The sequence below is a fragment of the Chaetodon trifascialis genome, chromosome 11, assembly GCF_039877785.1.
Source record: "Chaetodon trifascialis isolate fChaTrf1 chromosome 11, fChaTrf1.hap1, whole genome shotgun sequence".
In the NCBI taxonomy this organism is placed as follows: Eukaryota; Metazoa; Chordata; class Actinopteri; order Chaetodontiformes; family Chaetodontidae; genus Chaetodon; species Chaetodon trifascialis.
This window is the reverse complement of record NC_092066.1, coordinates 2,643,452-2,660,903: the sequence shown is the minus strand read 5'-3', so window position 1 is coordinate 2,660,903 and position 17,452 is coordinate 2,643,452. Positions and strand designations below refer to the sequence as shown.

The window sequence follows — 17,452 nt, the reverse complement described above, 5'->3', positions numbered from 1 at the left end:
GAACAGAAACACCGGTGACGAATGAAAGCTGTGTATTCTTACTTATTTTGACATAGATTCATACCGTGTCAGTAGATTTTTGTCTCCATGCAAACACTTTAACAAACATTATGATGACTGATGGTCTCCTATTTGTCAGGATTTGACCAATTCCTCTCCAAAAAAAAGACAATTTCGGAATTTTTTCTGTCGTCGGCCACCGCTAACGATGCTAAAATGTTAGAATATGGGAACAAATGATCAACACGTGGTCGTATTATTAAAATCAGTAAAAAGTAGGAAACAATCACTCATTTTTCTACAGTCCTGTGTTCGTGCTCTCAGCTACGGCAGGACAGCAGGGACAAACTTCACATTAAGAAGCGCTTCAGATGAAATATGAAGCGTCTTAATCGTATCTGACTCGACTGAACGTCGTATTTGTTAACACCATTGGATGATATACGAGGATTACTTCATCTAAGCAGAAGCCAGACGCATGAACGTCTCGTAATTATCAGCAATCGGAGATGAAATGCAAGGTGACCTCGTCGTGCATGGATGCAGCTTTCTGATTCACCTTGTTGTGAGGCTCCGCTGAAATATGAGGTGCATCTCACATTGCCACTTTCCATCACTTTGAATCATTATATCGTTAACAACGTACTCCGGAGACGTCAGGCGAACCTCGACGAGAGTGTCGGCGGGCTGTTTCCTGATGGCCAGCGGCCTACAGTCTCCATACTCGTCTCACCAGTGGACAGTACGGTCCCCTCTCCCCTGAGCAAACGTCCTGTTGAAAAATGACTCACTGAAGCCGAAATCACTCTGGGCTACCAAAACACTGTGTCCTCTGTTTGTCTCACTGTTCGAGTGTCCAGTGTTTGTCCTCCAGGGGTTTCCTGTTGATCTCACAGCACGCTCCAGTTAGTCCACTCTGTTCAGACACCAGAGGAGAAGCACTCACATTTATGACGTTTGGAAAATAAAATAAATCAATTAAAAGCGAAAACAAAACTTTACCTGGAGCTTATTTTTCAGTATCAGCAGCACAGGAGTGAAACCACTTCCTGTCCTCATTTGTGCTGTTTTATTTTTAGGTGTATGTGTTTTTTTAATAGCAGAAATGTTTAAAATTAAACTTCATTTGGTTCTTCTAAATGTGCATTCAGCCGACTTTCAACCACGCTCTTCAAGAGCATCTGGGCTGAAACGCAGCGTTTCACTGCCCTCTCTGGTGAAGAGTTTCAACCCAGAGGACACGTCTGCGTCGCTGCAGCAAGGTGAGACCTCAAACCACTGGAGGTCAGCGGAAATTTGACTGGAGTCACCTTCTTTAAGGTGCGTTCAGGTGCAATGCAACACTGTTTTCCCTTTTACACATTGCTTTGAGTGCTGGGCTGCAGTCTGTGTTCACTGTACAGACACGCACTGCTTTGATGGAGACATAAGCTGTTAAAGCTCATTGCAGTGTTTAGAAACTGCAGTTCGAGGGTCCGTCAGTGCACCAGACTGGGCAGTCTTCATGGATGTGTCCTCCTGACTTTTCCTGTTGAACCAACAACGGGTTGACGCTTGTGTTTCGTCGTGAAATGTCGTAACAGCTGTTGGATGTTTTGCTATGAAGTTTGGTTCAAATTTTGTAGATTAATTTCAGGATGAATTAATGTTGATCCATCATCAGGTCAAAGTTTAATCTGTTAAATACTTTGACTTGTGATAAAATACCATCATAATATCACCATGTTAGCCCTGTGAGCAGTTTAGCATGCTAGTGTTAGCATTGTTGCTCAAAGCCTGGCTGTGTTCAGCAACAGATTTAAAGAATTCATGCTTGAAATGTGCAGCACTCAATATTATGTCATCAGCTAAAAAGAGCTGATTTATTTGAACCAGAATTTCAAGTCAAGTGATTCCTCAATGAAGTAATCAGTATTTAAAACTCTTCCTTAAAAAGTCAAATGGGGCTAAAAGTGAAATGGACTTTAACACAGACTTTAAATCTAGATTAAAATTAAGCACCTCTTCAGCATTTAAAGGCCATTTAACATCAAAGCTGAGGTTCAGTGTGAAGCTTCAGTTTGGGCTCCAGCTGGCTTTTCTCTCCGCAGCCACATGGTGAGACTGAGGAGAAGCCCTCATTAAAATAATCTCCAGTGGAGACTTTCACCCCGGATGACTGAACGTTTTTCACTCAAAGTATGGACCCTGTCGCTCACGTCTCCCACTGAGCTGCTGAGATGAAACACGAAGCGAAAGCTGAACGCTGTTCCTAAAATTCAACAATACACCAACGGAGTTCCAAATTCAGACATCACACAGTTTTTAACTCCTAAACAATGAACGGTAACGGAAAACAACGGCACGAAGGTCAAACTCACTGAGTCGTTTTAAAGTTTCTGTTTTTATTGACTAAAAAGTTTTACCCACATTTTAATTAGAGAAATATGTTGCTTGTTTCAGATCGACCAGAATGCCAGAGAGGACTTCAACCTGACATCTGACGGAGAATTCAGCGCCATCAAGTCCCTGGTGTTGGGTAAAATGCAGGGTAAGTGAGGAGGCAGTAAAAGCAGACGCAAGGCCTTTTTCGCTCGACGTTGCTGTGAGCAGGTGGAGAGTTGAAGCTGATGCTGTCAGACATCTGCTTGTTCACGGCAGGAGGCACATCCTGGACCTGGTCGTGCTCTCGCCAGATCACCCTGTTAAATAAATGTTAAGGACATACAGATTGATGAAATACTACCATTCAAACATATTTGGTCACTTAAACTTCATACTTAAATTTCATTTCTCATCCAAAAGTCTTAACTTTAAATCTTTGTGAATAAAAGAAAGCAGAAAACGTGCAGAGTTAACTCAAACAGGGTAAAACGTGTAAGAAACCTGACCTTCACTGTAGCTTCTCACCTTCGCGTCGCAGCTCTTCCTCGCTCTAACGATCACCACCTCTCTGTGGCCTCTTTGTTCTGCTGGGCTCGCTGAACAGTGCGACGCTGAGCAGCGGCTCTCACTCGTTCTTTGGCGTCAGACCATTAAAATAGGAAAGTGAATTGATAACAATCGGCCAACAAACCAACCGGCAATGGACTCATCTCGTCCAATCGATCTCCCCTAAAGTGACCAGGAGTCCATTTAATGGATGCTTTATTGCAAAGTGTCACCAAACCCGAGTTGGTTCAGAGCCGTTCTTTATCCATTTAGCTGTGTAGTCCTGCACAGGGACCTGTAACAGAGTCGGGTGGAGACTAATTGGCTCCGTCATGGCTCCATCAGAGACGGACTGAGACATGAGCTGTTAATAACGTGAGGGGCTGGAGGCTGCAGCCACAGCGCTCTGATAGGACGGAAACATGGTGAAGCAGAGGAGCTGTTTGAACGGCTCACAGCACCATCAGGTTAAACCGATGAAGAAAATGCATGTCTCTTTTTAATTTCTGCCATTTAGTAGTTTCTTATTCAAGCGGACCTTTAGTAGAATCATGTGGAAAAGTGCAGTTTGAGGAAACAGAAGTTTGTTGTTGTTGTGTTGCACCGCATCACGTGGATCAAATGGTAATTTTTACCCATTTTCACAGATATGATGCAGTTTGTTTAGGTGTATATTTCTCTGCTCAGCGTTGCCATGGTTTTCACTGGATCCCACACAAGCACTATTTTTCTTTTGGTTAAATTCTCTCAGGCTGTAATTGATGTTTTGTTTTTTTTTCTTAAACTCTGTGAGTGCTCAGAAACTGTAATTACTTGTATTTTTAGGCATGAAATTGATTCAAAATTATCAGTTAACTTCAAAACAATTTGGTTTTCAGTTTTGGCCTTCAAACATCCACATCTGACAAATCTTAATTTAACTACATTTCATAATAGAAGTAAATAAATCTTTATGTGAGGCACTCACAGCGCTCATCTGATGCAGTAACGAGCGCAGACTCTCAGGATCTTTCGTCCCGTTGGATGTAAAGCTGCAGTGTGGTGTCACTCCGCTCAGTGTGCTTTAACCCCGTCATGTCAGCATGTGACCGGTCCTCCCCTCTGTCAAACCAGAGGAAGCAGAGAGTCAGATCAGGATCAGAAAAGCGGCAGGAAAGTGGATTTTCTGTCGTTTCCTGTCCACCCCGTCATCCATCAGCCTAACTAATGGACCTGGAAGGAGTGCAGAGAGTCGGGGAGGGAGAGAGGGGTGATGGAGTAACGAGTGTTTGGGCTGAGAGGCGCTTACAGGCTGCAGTAACGCTTCCTGCTGCTCTCATCAACATGCAGATGTGTTGTGGTGAAGCCGCAGTCACCTCTCAGTCATCTGAACGGACGCTGATGCAGCTGTTTACGGCGGTGATGTCGGCCTTCGCAGCTGCTGTTTACGCTGCTGTGCAGGAGTGCAGGTGAATGATGGAGGGATTTCAGCCAATAAAGTGAACAGATAGAGCGGGAGTGCACATCTGTCTGCAGCAGTGATAGATGCAGACTGGAGCCATCAACAGCCTGTTGAGGCTGGTGAGTGTGTGTGTTTGGCTTTCTGATTGGATGGCGATGAGCATTATGGATCCTGACTCAGGCAGAAGGATCATACACTGAAGTCACTGAAGCTCTTCCAGGCTGAAACCCCTTGCAGAGTAACAGGAAGTGATGTCAGGATGTGGAGGAAGTGTTCCCATTTGTCCTTCAGTGTGTGGCCACAGCTGCCTTCCAGCACCTGTACGTTTGATTTTTGTTGATTAATGTTAATTTAATTCATCTGTTTCTTAAATCTGATGCAGTAGTTGCACCATTTCCATCCAAGGAAACACATGCCTTATTAGAAAAATAAAGTATTTTAATACAACTGAGTGGTATTCAACTCATAGCTGACAAAAAGAGTGTTTCTAGCAGGTAAGTACTGCGGGTGGTCGAGTATGTAGTCAGTTTCTTGCACTTGCAGTGAACACGTCTCAGTCCAAACAGATCTATTTCACATAATCCTAAACAAATTGCGTGAAATTGCTGTTATTTACAGAGATGATGGCCGAGCTTAAAATAGAAGTCAATCACCAGCTGGTTCAGTGTTTGGACCCTGCTGAGATAAACGTTATGAAAGCGTTTAAATGTCCTTTTCACGTTCTGTAATTTGTGTAATTGATGCAGTTTTCCCACAGTGACACATACTCAGCTCTCTGTCTTTTCATTTCTCTCTCCAGGCTCTGATGATCTGGATCCAGACCTGGCCAGGCTGGCGTCTCTCGGCTTTACCGGCTGTCTGTCGGTGGTCTGCTTTAACTCCATCAGCCCCCTGAAAGCTGCTCTGCTCCACCCGGACACCAGCCCCGTCGTCATCACCGGACCTCTGCTTCAGTCCAACTGCGGCTCCTCGGCTTCGGCCAATCCCTACGCGGCAGAGAACACACACCACCTGTCAGGTAAGAGGGAGGAGTTGGTCTTGGTCTGATTTTGCTCTCGTGTCATATTTCATGACAGACCAACACCAACAATGAATTGATCCTACTAACAAGCATCACCTGTGTAGCCAAAGCCTGAGAGAGCTTCTTCCTCTGCGCCACTCAAAGCTATAAAAAACACATCTGTTTCACTTGATTTCTGAAAAACCGCCGTGCGCAGCTGTTTTAGAATCTCAGTGAGGCTTTTGAAGAGATGAAACTGTGTCTCTGAGCAGCTTTCCTTCGGTATGGATGAATGGAGCTGGGCAGGCGAGTCTGACGGCGTTAAGTATTTGGCCTTTTGTCGGATTTGTTGACAATAACAAAGGATAAAGATTCTACGTCTTTAAGCACTAGAGAAGAAGCCACAGCCGGCCGACAGTGACAACAATGGTGCGGTTTGTTTGGCGTACTGAGAGTCATTAAAGCGTCCTTGGTCTAACTCGTCAAGCCTGAAGTCCTAATCATGTAGCATGACGAGCTACACGGCTCCACTCATTCAGACTTTCCTTCTGATAGCACTTTGTGTCATTCCTCAGTCTCGTGGCTGAAAGAGTTCATCCGGCCGCGCTATTGGTCCCCGCCTTGCAGTGCAGCTTTTAGAGTTGTCACGGAAATCACAATGGCTAAAAAGGATGAAACGAGAAAGCATTTTTCTTTGCGCAGATGTTGAAATCCGCTGCAGTTAATGGCTCTGCAACACTTTCCCGTACATGATGCACTCTCTTGGTGACGCTGCTTAATTATGACTGATAGCTTTAAATCACAGATGGTTAACACATAATGTTCCAGCTCGCCTTCTGCCTCTGCTGTTGTCTTTTCCTTCCTGTGTGTCGAAATCGCATGAAAGCTGCTTTCCCAGCTCATTAATCGCACACGCTCCCCTCCTTGTTTTTTGGAGACTGGTGACAGTGTGATCAATGCTTTAATTAATTTGGACCACAGAGGGGAAAGCCTCCGTTGGGATTTCTGTCCTCTGGGCTTGTTCTCATCCGGTTTGTGGTGCTTTATTAGAGGCCTTTGGGGAGCTGATGTGGGATTCCCTGTCTGCTCTGAATGATGATGTTCTGATCTTGTCTCTGGGGTTTTGTCTGTCTCTTTCTGATCTGATCTGCTTATTATTATTATTATTTTGTTTCTTCGTTCTTATCTTTTTCCCCTCTGACTGCCTGCTTTCCTCCACCACTATTCTCTTCTCTCTCTCTGCTGTAGACCAGTCTGGTTCAATGGGTTCAGGTCAACCTTTAGTCAATGCCATCAGGACCGACTCTGCTCTGATTGGAGGTACTGACCCTTTTCACTGTGTTAAACTGGAACGGTTTTACTGGTATAACACCAGGATCTTCGGTTTTTGGTGCACAGTCATTGTCAAGTCAATCTGATTTTCACCAATCAAATATTAGTAATTAATCTATTTGTTGAGTGCATTTTAAAATAGATTAGTTTTAAAGGTTGCACATCACTTTTGCTGGAGTAAACAAAGTTGTGTACAGATGTTGAGCTCCAGGACAGAGTGAAGTGCCAGACAAGAGTCCATTTAAAACTCATTTAAAACTTTGTTGCTCTGCCAGCACAGATTGATTCAAAGTGAAGACTGAAAAGGTTCAATCTATAATCGTGTAGATAGAAAAGGTGAGAGACAGAGAAAAGTCATTTAAAACTGTCCATTAAAGTGGCCTGACCGCGTCTCAGTGCACAAAGGGCGGCTCACCTAATTAAACCGATGCAGGAATGACTTGCTGATGGGAAAACTTTCTGCTGTTATCTATAAAAAGTCTGGTCTCTTTATAATGTGATGTGGTGTTGAATCGATTTCAGATGTATTTTGGAATTCCAATTAAATGAAACCTGTCCTCATATTCCCAAGTGTGCTCGATAGATTCAACAGATTTAAAATGCTGTTTAATGTACCTGAAAGTCAGATTAGCGAGAATGACGCTGCAGTGGGAAAAACAGGCTTATGTTTTGCTTTGAATTTGGAGTAACTGGCACATTTTTCAAGCATTGAAAAGAAAAGACGACGATCTACAATTTCAGCCTCTTACATCTTGAAACTCCTGTGCCGTGCAGGTGTCATAGCAGTGGTGATCTTTGTGATCGTGACCGGCCTGGCGATAACCGCCAGATTCCTCTACCGGAGAAAAGAGACGTATCGAAACCAGGAAGTGAAGGGAGTCAAACAGGAGGACAGCCAAGACTTCCCTTTCAACAACCAGGCCGACTCGCAGAACGTCTCCGGTGAAAACCCGAAGGAGTATTTCATTTAAGCGGAGGCCTGAAGAGCTGATGAACTGCTGGGTTTTGGAGCGGAGGGTGCAGACGGGGGGCGTCCTGTTACGCCTCAGGACTTGAAACTGCACTCAGAGCCACACAGAGACTTTGCTGGCAGAAGTGGCTCCACAGCATGTGGAGGCCAAAAAGAACAATTCACACAGTGTTGTCTTTTTGTTGCTTTACTATAAATTGTGGATATGCCGACACAAACAGGCAGCAGTGTTGGACTTATGAGGTGTTGATATCCTTGTTTCAACTGTAAATACTCAAAAAAATGTAAATGTTTAATTCACGTCTTTGTAACAATCTCTGGCTAATGTCACTTTGTCATATTGAAATGTTGGAAATAATGGAGGTATTGGTATTTTTATGGCGGACTGGTGGGAAAAATGTGAAGCTGCGCCCTCTTGTGGTTGGGTTTCTCTCGGGGATTGATGGGCAGGGACAGGAGAGAACTTGAAAATAACAGGATGTTGTTTTAAACCCCCTGATTTTTCTTTTCTTTCCACCATCCTTCCACTTTCTTGCAGTTTTTAACTCATGTTTGAAGGTTTAAGCTTTCACGTTTTAACGTTTCGCTTAAATTCAGTAAAAATATGTACATGAAGGAGAATTTTCTTTCACCATATTCCAAAAACGACTCCAAATTCATGAGCTTATTCATGATTTACCAAGATTTAACATTGCAATCCTTAAAGCAGCTGCAGTGTAATCAGTATTATCACTCTCATAGCGTCATTTTCAGCCATCGCTGGAGAGCACAGAAGCTAACCCACTGCACATTAGCTTAATACTACTGAATATTTCCCCCAGCAAGACTTAATCAGAAGCTAAAAGACAGTGAAAACTGCCCTGATGGCCAGAAACACAGGACTCTAAATGAATTATAATGTTGCTCTGTCACTGCTGGATGCGTAAATAAGCAATCGTTTGCTAACAAGTCAGCTGTATTGACTTAAAAGGTGATCAGAACTTGTATCCGCTGGCCAGAAAAATCAGTTATTGCATGTTGACACTCTGCTTTGAAAACAGATACTGCCGCTGCTCTGTCGTATTTACAGCGTAGGTAAGCGTAGGGAGGCAGTTTGAAGCCAGGGCGGGAAAGGCGGACTCTGCCACCAGCTGATTTAAAGAAAGGTAATTACACAAAGTAAATGAATTGAAAGGTTATTACTGAAAAAAAGCCACCATAAAAAAATCATTTAATGAATGTCTTTAGGAATACAAAGCACACAAGCTTATAAAGACATAAATGACTTATCCACGATCAGTCACACACACAATCAGCTAATTTACAAGCCAAGCAGGGTCCACAGACTCTTGAAAATGTTGCTTGAAGCTAGAAAAAATCTGAGTAAGAAAGCTGTGAATCTGTTAATTAACCTTTACCCCGCACACAGTACCACCAAAAGCTTGGTTAAAGCTGCAGCTACAAAAGGTTTATCTGCAGCTTATCGGAGGGGCCTCTTATGTAACGCAGCCTGAGAAGGCTTTTCCAGATTTTCATGAGGGGAAGTCGTTCAGTTTCTCCACAGAAAGTGTGACTCCCGTGCTTCAAACAACTACTGAGACTAGGAGCCTAGTCTGTCGCCTGGATTCATTTCTCAGAGCTTTTGTATGTGAATGCTTCTTGCAGTGAAGGTCTGAGACGTCTGAGCCATAATGAGGCCAACGGTGGCTTTCAGGATGCTCATTCTTTCTTTCCTAAACAAGGAGGCTTTGGCGGGACCCCCAACCTCATCCATGAACTTTGATCGCTTCTGTCACAAGAGCACTTCTCCTTCACACCGTGTTCACTTTGCTTTCTCTTTCTACCCCCACTGAAAGTTTTCTCGTCCCTGCTGAATGCCGCCTGCTGGGAGCTTCCTCTCCCAGCTCTCTAAATGTCTCTGAACAGCAAAGCTTTTAACACTGACAGCAGCACAGACGCTGCGACGCTGTGGCTGTCTGTCACCTCGTTCGCTGCACGCAGAGACGCTTAATGTGTTTCTGAAATGCTAATCTGCTCCAACAACAGGTGGACTGTGACTCGACGGAAAGCAGGGAGATGATCAGAATGAGATGGGAAGATAATCCGAGAGACTGAGTCAAGCGGGCTCGGATGTGATGAAAACAGCTATTCTGATATTAACACCGTAAATGAAGCAGATCCCTCCATGTGTGCAGAGCGCTGCTGGTTGAGGGAGGTGAGGAGCAGGAAGACAGCAGCTGTTGGTCTGTGTCTCTGCAAAGACCCCAAAACGCAGATGGGATTTTAATGACAATAGTTGTTTTTAAATTTTCATTGAGTGAACAGCTTACTGCAGACATTAACTGCCGTGTTTCTGCCACTGGCGTTAACAAGTAGCTGCCAGTGCATCTCTGCTGCATCGCTCCGAACTTTAAAACTGAAGACATAATCATGTCTACACAGGTAACAGTGCGAGTGAGTGGCAACAAATTCAGCTAATGAACCATTATCTCTGCCTTTGTTGTCCTCTGAAAGGGGTTCTCCACACAGAAATGATGATAAACACTGAGCTTTTTGTTATGAAGCTGCGTCACGTCGTCATGCAGAGGACAAAAAGTCTCAATGGACTGCATCGTCCATGACACGCAAAGAAAACTGGGCAGTCGGCTGTGAGTCCCGCTGTCTCCCCGTAGTCCCGCTGTCTCCCCGTAGTGTCGGTTTAGACTTGCATCACTAAAATCATGTTTGGCATTAAATTTGAGCCATCAGGTTTTGCTGATCTTGGTTTGGTTTATTTCCTGGCGAGGTTTGTCGTGAAGCTGAATGGTTCTCAGTGTAACTGTAGTCATGTAACGGTACTTAGTATTGGTGATTGGTGAATAACAGTGATGTCAGTGAGTTTGAGTGACATGCCATAGAAAAAGAAGATTTTAACCATATTCTGGTTGTTTGGTTACAGACAAAATCCTGTTTGATGACAATAAAGTTGTTTTTTTTTTCAGAGATTGAGAATGAATTTCATTTCATTTGGTGGATTTGAATCCAGAAATATACACGTATGAAAAGTTACACACTCCACGCACCTTCAGTATGTTCACGATTCACAGAAGCTCTTCAAGCGTCTCAGGTGAAACAGTCTCTGCCAGTATGCAGCACCCACATCAGGCCCTCAGTGACGTGGACACGTTGAAGCTGTCCACCCACTGCCGCCCTCGGTTATACTTCGGGGGGCGTAGTTCCTTCCCTGCGGAGTAGGTTGTTGTCCTGACAGCAAACTTGATGGTGTTGAAAGTGGCTAAACAGTCGTGTGTGCGTGGAGGAAAGCCGGGGCCTTAAAACGCAGCCCTGGGGTGCTCCGGTGTTAAGGATGAGGGTGGAGGAGATGTGTCCGCCCCCCCTCGCCACCTGGGGTCTCCTGAGTCAAGGATCCTCACTGCATATCATAGTGGCCTGCTGATTGTCCCATTGCTGCCTTAAAGTCCCTTTAATTTGTTCTAAATATCGGATCACTGTGGACCAAAACATTCCTGATGAATGATTTGATTCTTGAACATAATGTGGAAATGATTGGTTTGTGTGAAACATGGATTTCTTCCCATTACATGAAGCCTCCCTGCTTAACTATCCCAACTCTCATCTTCCTGAACCGGCTGAGGGTTTTGCACTACACCATAAGTCTATTTTCCACTGAACAGGACATTAAAGTTACTTCATTTCATGCTCTGGCAGCGTCAGTGCTAGAACAAATATCCACAGGGGGCACCAGGCTTACAGCAGGGGGCCGCCAACTTACTGACCAGTGCTAACGTACTATAGTGGAAGTGAAACTGGTGGTACGAAACCAGCAAGACCAAGAGTGAGAGGTCTCATGTCAGACAAGATTTAGAGACGCTCATCCTGGCTTCATTTCCAGCAGGGTGGATCACTGTAAAGGTCTCTTGTCTGGACTTCCCAAAAAGGCTGTCAGACATCTTCAGCTCGCTCGGAACGAGTGAACGAGCCAGAGGTCTAATGAGAACCAAGGGAGTAACCACAGTGCTCCTGTTCCTACAGCTTTTAACTGGCTTCCAGTCACTCGCAGAACAGTTTTTGAAACGGTGCTGCTGGTTGATGAATCACTCGATCGAAGGCCAACATACATCTCTGATCTCCTCGAAGGCTCCCAGGATGAAACTGCTTTGAGCGACGACGCTGCACACAGATGATGATCTCAAAAGCACTCTCGCTCTAAATGAAAAACTCTTCTTCTGTACTTTTGATTGATTGGTTTCTCTGCTGCACTTTTATTTCATTTGGGGCATCTTACTGCTTATTACTGCGCTCGGCTCCAACTTTATTTCTGGTTGGTTTTATTTCATTTTCTGTATTTTGTTCCATTTTCTGTATTTTTTCCACATGGTTTTTATTGCTTATTGTTTTTAAATGTCATTCTAACGCTTTTCTCTGTCTATGTAAAACACTTTGAACTGCCTCTGTTTGAAATGTGCTGTATAAAGGAAGCAGGCTGGCCTTCAGAGATGTACAGTAGACATGTGAAAGTCACACAGAGACTCTGCTACCATCTTTCCATGAATATCCTCAGTAGAAGAAGAAGAATCAGACACTACACACACACACACACACACTACAACGGACATGCAACACACGCCATGCATTGGTGAAATTTGTCCTCCGCGTTTGACCCATCCTGGTCGTCCTTCCTCTGCGGCAGACCAGGAGCGGTGGGCTGCCGTCCGACCGGCGCCCGGGGACCCAGTTTCCTTTGTCATCACCATTGGTCAGGTGGTGATCTTCATGCATGTTTTTAGTGTTTTTTTTTTTAAGGAGGAAACCCCAGGTGAAGACGGGGAGAACATGCAGACTGAAGGCATGGTCGAGCGCCCACAGCGGGAATCGAACCCGGGACCTTCTAGCTGTGAGGCGACAGTGTTACCACAGTGCCACCGAACACGTCGCACACTGAGTTTAATTTAAACATGAATAAATACGTTAAATCTGGTTGTACTTTGAAACTTTGAGGAAGGTGGTTAAAAATGGAAACTGCCTTTTTACCACCAACAAAATATTCTTAACTCATGTTGCAGATGTCTTACGGGCTTTTTGCCACAACCTCCTGGCCGTCTATGAATGGGCCTTGATCAGTTGTCATAGGGATGGTTTAGTTTTCATTATTTGTGCCGTGCAGATTGTGAAACTTTCATCATCTGATTGCATTTAGTGTTGTGTTAAAGTTCACGAGCAGACGGACGGAGATGAAGCGAATTTAGAAAGATTCTGTGGAAATTCTAATTTCCAGCCATGAAAGCATCTTCGGCCAAGTAATTTGGGCCAGGTTTTGAGAAGAAGCAGATTTTTAACAGCCGCCTTTCAAGCCGAGAGGTGTGAGTGTCTGGTTTATACACTTAAATTCGGTAGAAAGAAACAACACTGGCCCCGACTGATTAGCTCACTCCAGGAGATTATTTCTTCCTCAAGAGCTGTTCTAACGTCAGCCTGCCGATAATGCAGTAAACAGCTGTGTCGATGGCTTAGTGGTAATGAAGCAGAGTGGAAAGTCGTTCCTCTGCCTCTCTCTGTTCCTTTCATACGCATTTCCCTCCATCTAATCCTGAACAGCCACTCGTCTCCAGCGCTCCACGCGATGCAGATGTTGTTGTCCCTCTGGAGGAGGTGGATCCCCTCAACGGCAGCTCAGCACAGAGGAACTCACACTGACTGACACCTGCTCATTCACTGCAGCACCTTCTCATTTGTGGGGCTTAAAATGAAGGTAATTTAAAGATTAAGATCAGCTGTTATTTTATTCATTGAGGCAGGAGAAGAAAATTCATTGAATCATATGAATAAAGCAGAATAACACTGCCAACATTTACTGCAGGAGCTGTAAAGATTCTGATTAATAATGAGGTGGATAACTCATTTTCCCTTTAGAAGTAATTTATAGATTAACATCATCTTCCAAACACTCTTTAAATTCAAGTGCTAATATCTCTCCCTTAGCAGCTTTTCATCCGTTTGCAGTGCACAAACATTTTGGGGCGTAACTCAGTATCCTCTCTTCCTGCTATTGCTTTCAGGTGGTTCCTGTTTGCAGCATCTTCAGCGTCTTTTAACGGACCGACCTATCATCATTTCAGGATAATTGCTGCTTTCACACAAGTCGCACAGTCATAACATCATATTACTTCTGACATGCAGGTGTGGACACTGTGCACATCTATTGCTCCCCTCTAGAATAGCAATTGAGTTTGATCTGTTGCAAAGTCCATGAATAAGTCAAGTTTTATTAACGAATAATGTCTCTAATTTGAATTAAAACATAAGGAAATGTTGGCATAGGGTGGGTGATTTGGCTGAATGTGTTGCTGTAATTGAGCTGAATAATGACATTTGGCAAACCAGTTTCATGAACTCACTAGCTCACACTCTCAGCTCTCAGATTTCCAGTGTCCCATCAGTCTGGATCTATTTCAGTCATCCAGAAGGTTATGATGACATTACCCAAAGTTTACAGACTGCAGCGTGACTGCTCCTTGTGCAGACACCAAACAGCCCACCAGCACCGGCTGCATCAGGGCTGTTAGAGATGCACACTGCAAGTACAAAAAAATCCAGGGATACTTGCTCTTTTTATTACATGCACTGATAAGATGAATGTGGGTAAAAGCCATTTCCTCGTATTGATTTCTCTTATCGAATCTAAGTCCACAAAGGAGAAGATGCAAACAGAGGCAGACGAGTTGGGGAGGGATTTTTAGGCTTTAAGATGATTGATAGGTGGATCAGGCGATACGGTCTGCAACTTAATATCTGGAAAGTTCAACTTATCTTGTGTCAGTCAGCAGAGCTGGTGGTGTAATAAAGCTTGAGCACCTTCTGCAGCGACCCAACTATACTTACAATAAGAGAGTTAGACCAAAAGTATTGTAGAACAACAATAAAAGTCACGCAGAAAAATATATCTCAAAAATAAAGGCAAATAAGTAAAATAGGTAACAGCCCAGCAGTAAGTTTGAGTTTAATGTTTAATGGCTAAACTGAGAGCAGGAAAATTAAATAGCTCGTTTGCACAGGCAGGTGCAAGTTCAGATTAACATCAAGGAAACTGAAGCATGAACACAAAAACACAAAGCAAAAAAAAAAAGAGCGAGCATGACGAGCTGGAACGGGCCACTCAAATACCTGCTGGGCCGACGAGGAAATGAGATGCAGGTGAAGAGGAGGGCGGGTAAGCCAGGCAACTGGAGATGAGCGAAGTGGGAACAGGTGTGTGAACGCATGAGCAGTCAGGTGATGGCTGGAAAATGGCAATGAAATGGAACGCGGCCGGAGAAGAGGAGCAGACAGGCTGTGACAGATACCGGCTGCCGATGGCTGAACGCGCTTCGTGATACGCTTTCTGTAATACTGTCTGGTCTCCAGTCTCTGTGGCTACGTTTAGGCGACTAAATGACAGTTTTCCAGAACTTTCTCAGAGCAAACTCCATCCACTCACGAAAGCCATGAGATACGGTTGAAAGCTCCTGGAAACTTGCTTCCTTCAGATTTGACTTGCTGTGTCATCACTGTCAATGGAGATGGGGAGACGCTGATGGGGAGTTAAAGGAGGATCTCATTACACAGCAGCTGAGTAACAGAGGAGTTTCTCTCTCCTTCGACTTGAAGCCCCCAGTGTTTTGTCATGACACTCTGCTGGAGGGAAAGGATCTCTGCCAGCAGTTATCCAGCCCACCCACAGTTTATAATCCCAGCGTCTCTCACTGTGGAGCTCGAACTCAAACAGACGAGTGATGAGACGGCGGAGTTTGTCCTGCTAATTATGAAACCGCCCACAGACGGAGAGAGCGGAGTCAGTCCACTATCACTCCCCTTCAATCCTCATTTCTCTTATCTAACAAATGATCTAACAAACCCTTCATTCACGTGTGGGCTGATTAATTCAGAGCATCTGCTAGATTTGTGCCCGCCTCGACCGAACAGCTCATTAAAATCTATAAACAATGATGAACGTGACGTCCGAGACCCTGAAAGTATTCATCAAGAACTAATCCTGATGTGAGAGAGTACATGCAATCATCTCTGATGGACCTGCAGCATCGTGTTTAGGAAAAAAAGGATTCGTTATCCATTGACAGAAGTTGCAATAAGAGTACACATGATGCTGCTCCAGGATGAAGACGGTTGGGGTTACAATTAAGGAGGTTAATTACAGGTTTGAAGGAACATGTTTTCAGTTTGGAAAAATAATGCATGAGGAAATACAGGAAAAACAGATCCCTCATGGCAGCATTAGCTGATATGGCCACACTCGTCTATGGGTTGGTCAGCTTGTTTGGGACTTTCTCATCCACTGGTTGGGGAAGTTCAAAGTTTCCCCCTGAAAAGCCTTTTAGAAGAAGAAGAAGAAGAATCAGAGGGACAATCCCCTTTATTTGTCACACAATTACATACATGCAACACACGCCATTCAATTTGGTGAAATTTGTCCTCCGCCTTTAACCCATCCTGGTCCACTCCTGCTCTGCGGCAGACCAGGAGTGGTGGGCTGCCATCCGACCGGCGCCCGGGGACCCAATCTCTCCTGTCACCATTGGTCAGGTGGTGATCTTCTTGCATGTTTTTGGTGGGGGTTTTTTAAGGAGGAAACCCCAGGTGAACACAGGGAGAACATGCAGACTCCACACAGAAAGGCCCTTCTTCCTCGAGCAGCAGGTGCCGAAGGCATGGTGGAGGACACGCCACCAGCGTCCACGGTGGGTATCGAAATGGGACCTTCTGGCTGTGAGGCGACAGTGTTACCACTTGTCCCACCGTGCCACCAGTTAAGAAACAGCCATGTGTTGCTTCTGTCACGGGGAGGGGAAGTTAACCTGATGTACATTAGCCAAACCAACAGCTCAGTCCTCGTCCTCGTCCAGGTCTTGTCTTGTCTGGCGCAGTAACTAAAAGAAGTCTAAGGCTTTCCTGTCAGCCAATCAGACTGGAGAACAAAACAGGTTCTGCGTGTTTCTACCTAGATGCTTCTGTCTGACAGTTCTTTCCACCCTCTTTGTTCTCAGTGAATTACTTCACGCCTCCGTGTCTGATGGCTGTCACCTGTTACCTGACGTCTGAGGAGAGGCAATGAGAGCTGAAAGAGGGCTTTATGTGTATGTCTGCAGAGGATATTTATCAGATTGCTCTACAGTTTACAGGTTTAAGAGCACCTTGACTCTTCCCACCTTTCCTTCTTAATGGGAGATAACACTGGTCTAATCTCTGATGGGAAAATAACAGTCCCTGGAGAAAAGGAGCTAATCTGTGACAGAATAACAGCGGAGGACAACTTTTTCAACATGGCCGTCTGCAGACGACGCTCACTTCTAAAGGATTATCCTCATCTTCTCCCTCCCAAACATTTCCAGCTCCTCCTCTCTGTCTGCCTCCTCACAGAGGAGTCAGCGTTCACCCTGATACATATCAGCCACCTCGCAGCACCGCTGTCCAATAATAAATTGACTTTCACCAAAAAGCGTTCTTCAGCTTCACCTCAGCGTGCTCTTATCAGGCAGGTGGAGAGATGTGAGGAAGAGGAGGAGGGCGACACGGTGGAATCCAGACGACCTCCACTATTAATTAAGATTTTTTTGTCTGCCAGCTTTAAATCCCTCTGATAAGCAGCAAACACTTAAATCTGACAGAGAGTAAAGACGTAGATCATTTGCAGTTGAAGCTCTGTTGATTAAATCTTCAGGCTCCATAAATAAAGTGATCACACCTCATGTTTTTTCTATCAGCCTCCTTCTGCTCCGCTTTAGCTCTTGTTATGGGCCTGAGGTCTCAACATAAACCAACATGTAAG

At 44.6% G+C, this 17,452-nt stretch overlaps 1 protein-coding gene across 1 annotated transcript in view; it reads left to right on the top strand.

The window, feature by feature from the left end:
- Positions 1-10,614, top strand: part of LOC139338528 (contactin-associated protein-like 4) — an 88,899-nt gene extending 78,285 nt beyond the window's left edge. Inside the window, exons 21-24 of the mRNA XM_070973644.1 lie at positions 2,443-2,530; positions 5,151-5,369; positions 6,600-6,671; positions 7,458-10,614. Of these exons, the coding sequence (XP_070829745.1) occupies positions 2,443-2,530; positions 5,151-5,369; positions 6,600-6,671; positions 7,458-7,654 (576 nt within the window). The 3' untranslated portion in view covers positions 7,655-10,614. The remainder of the gene's footprint in view (positions 1-2,442; positions 2,531-5,150; positions 5,370-6,599; positions 6,672-7,457) is intronic.
- Positions 10,615-17,452: the final 6,838 nt, after the last annotated feature.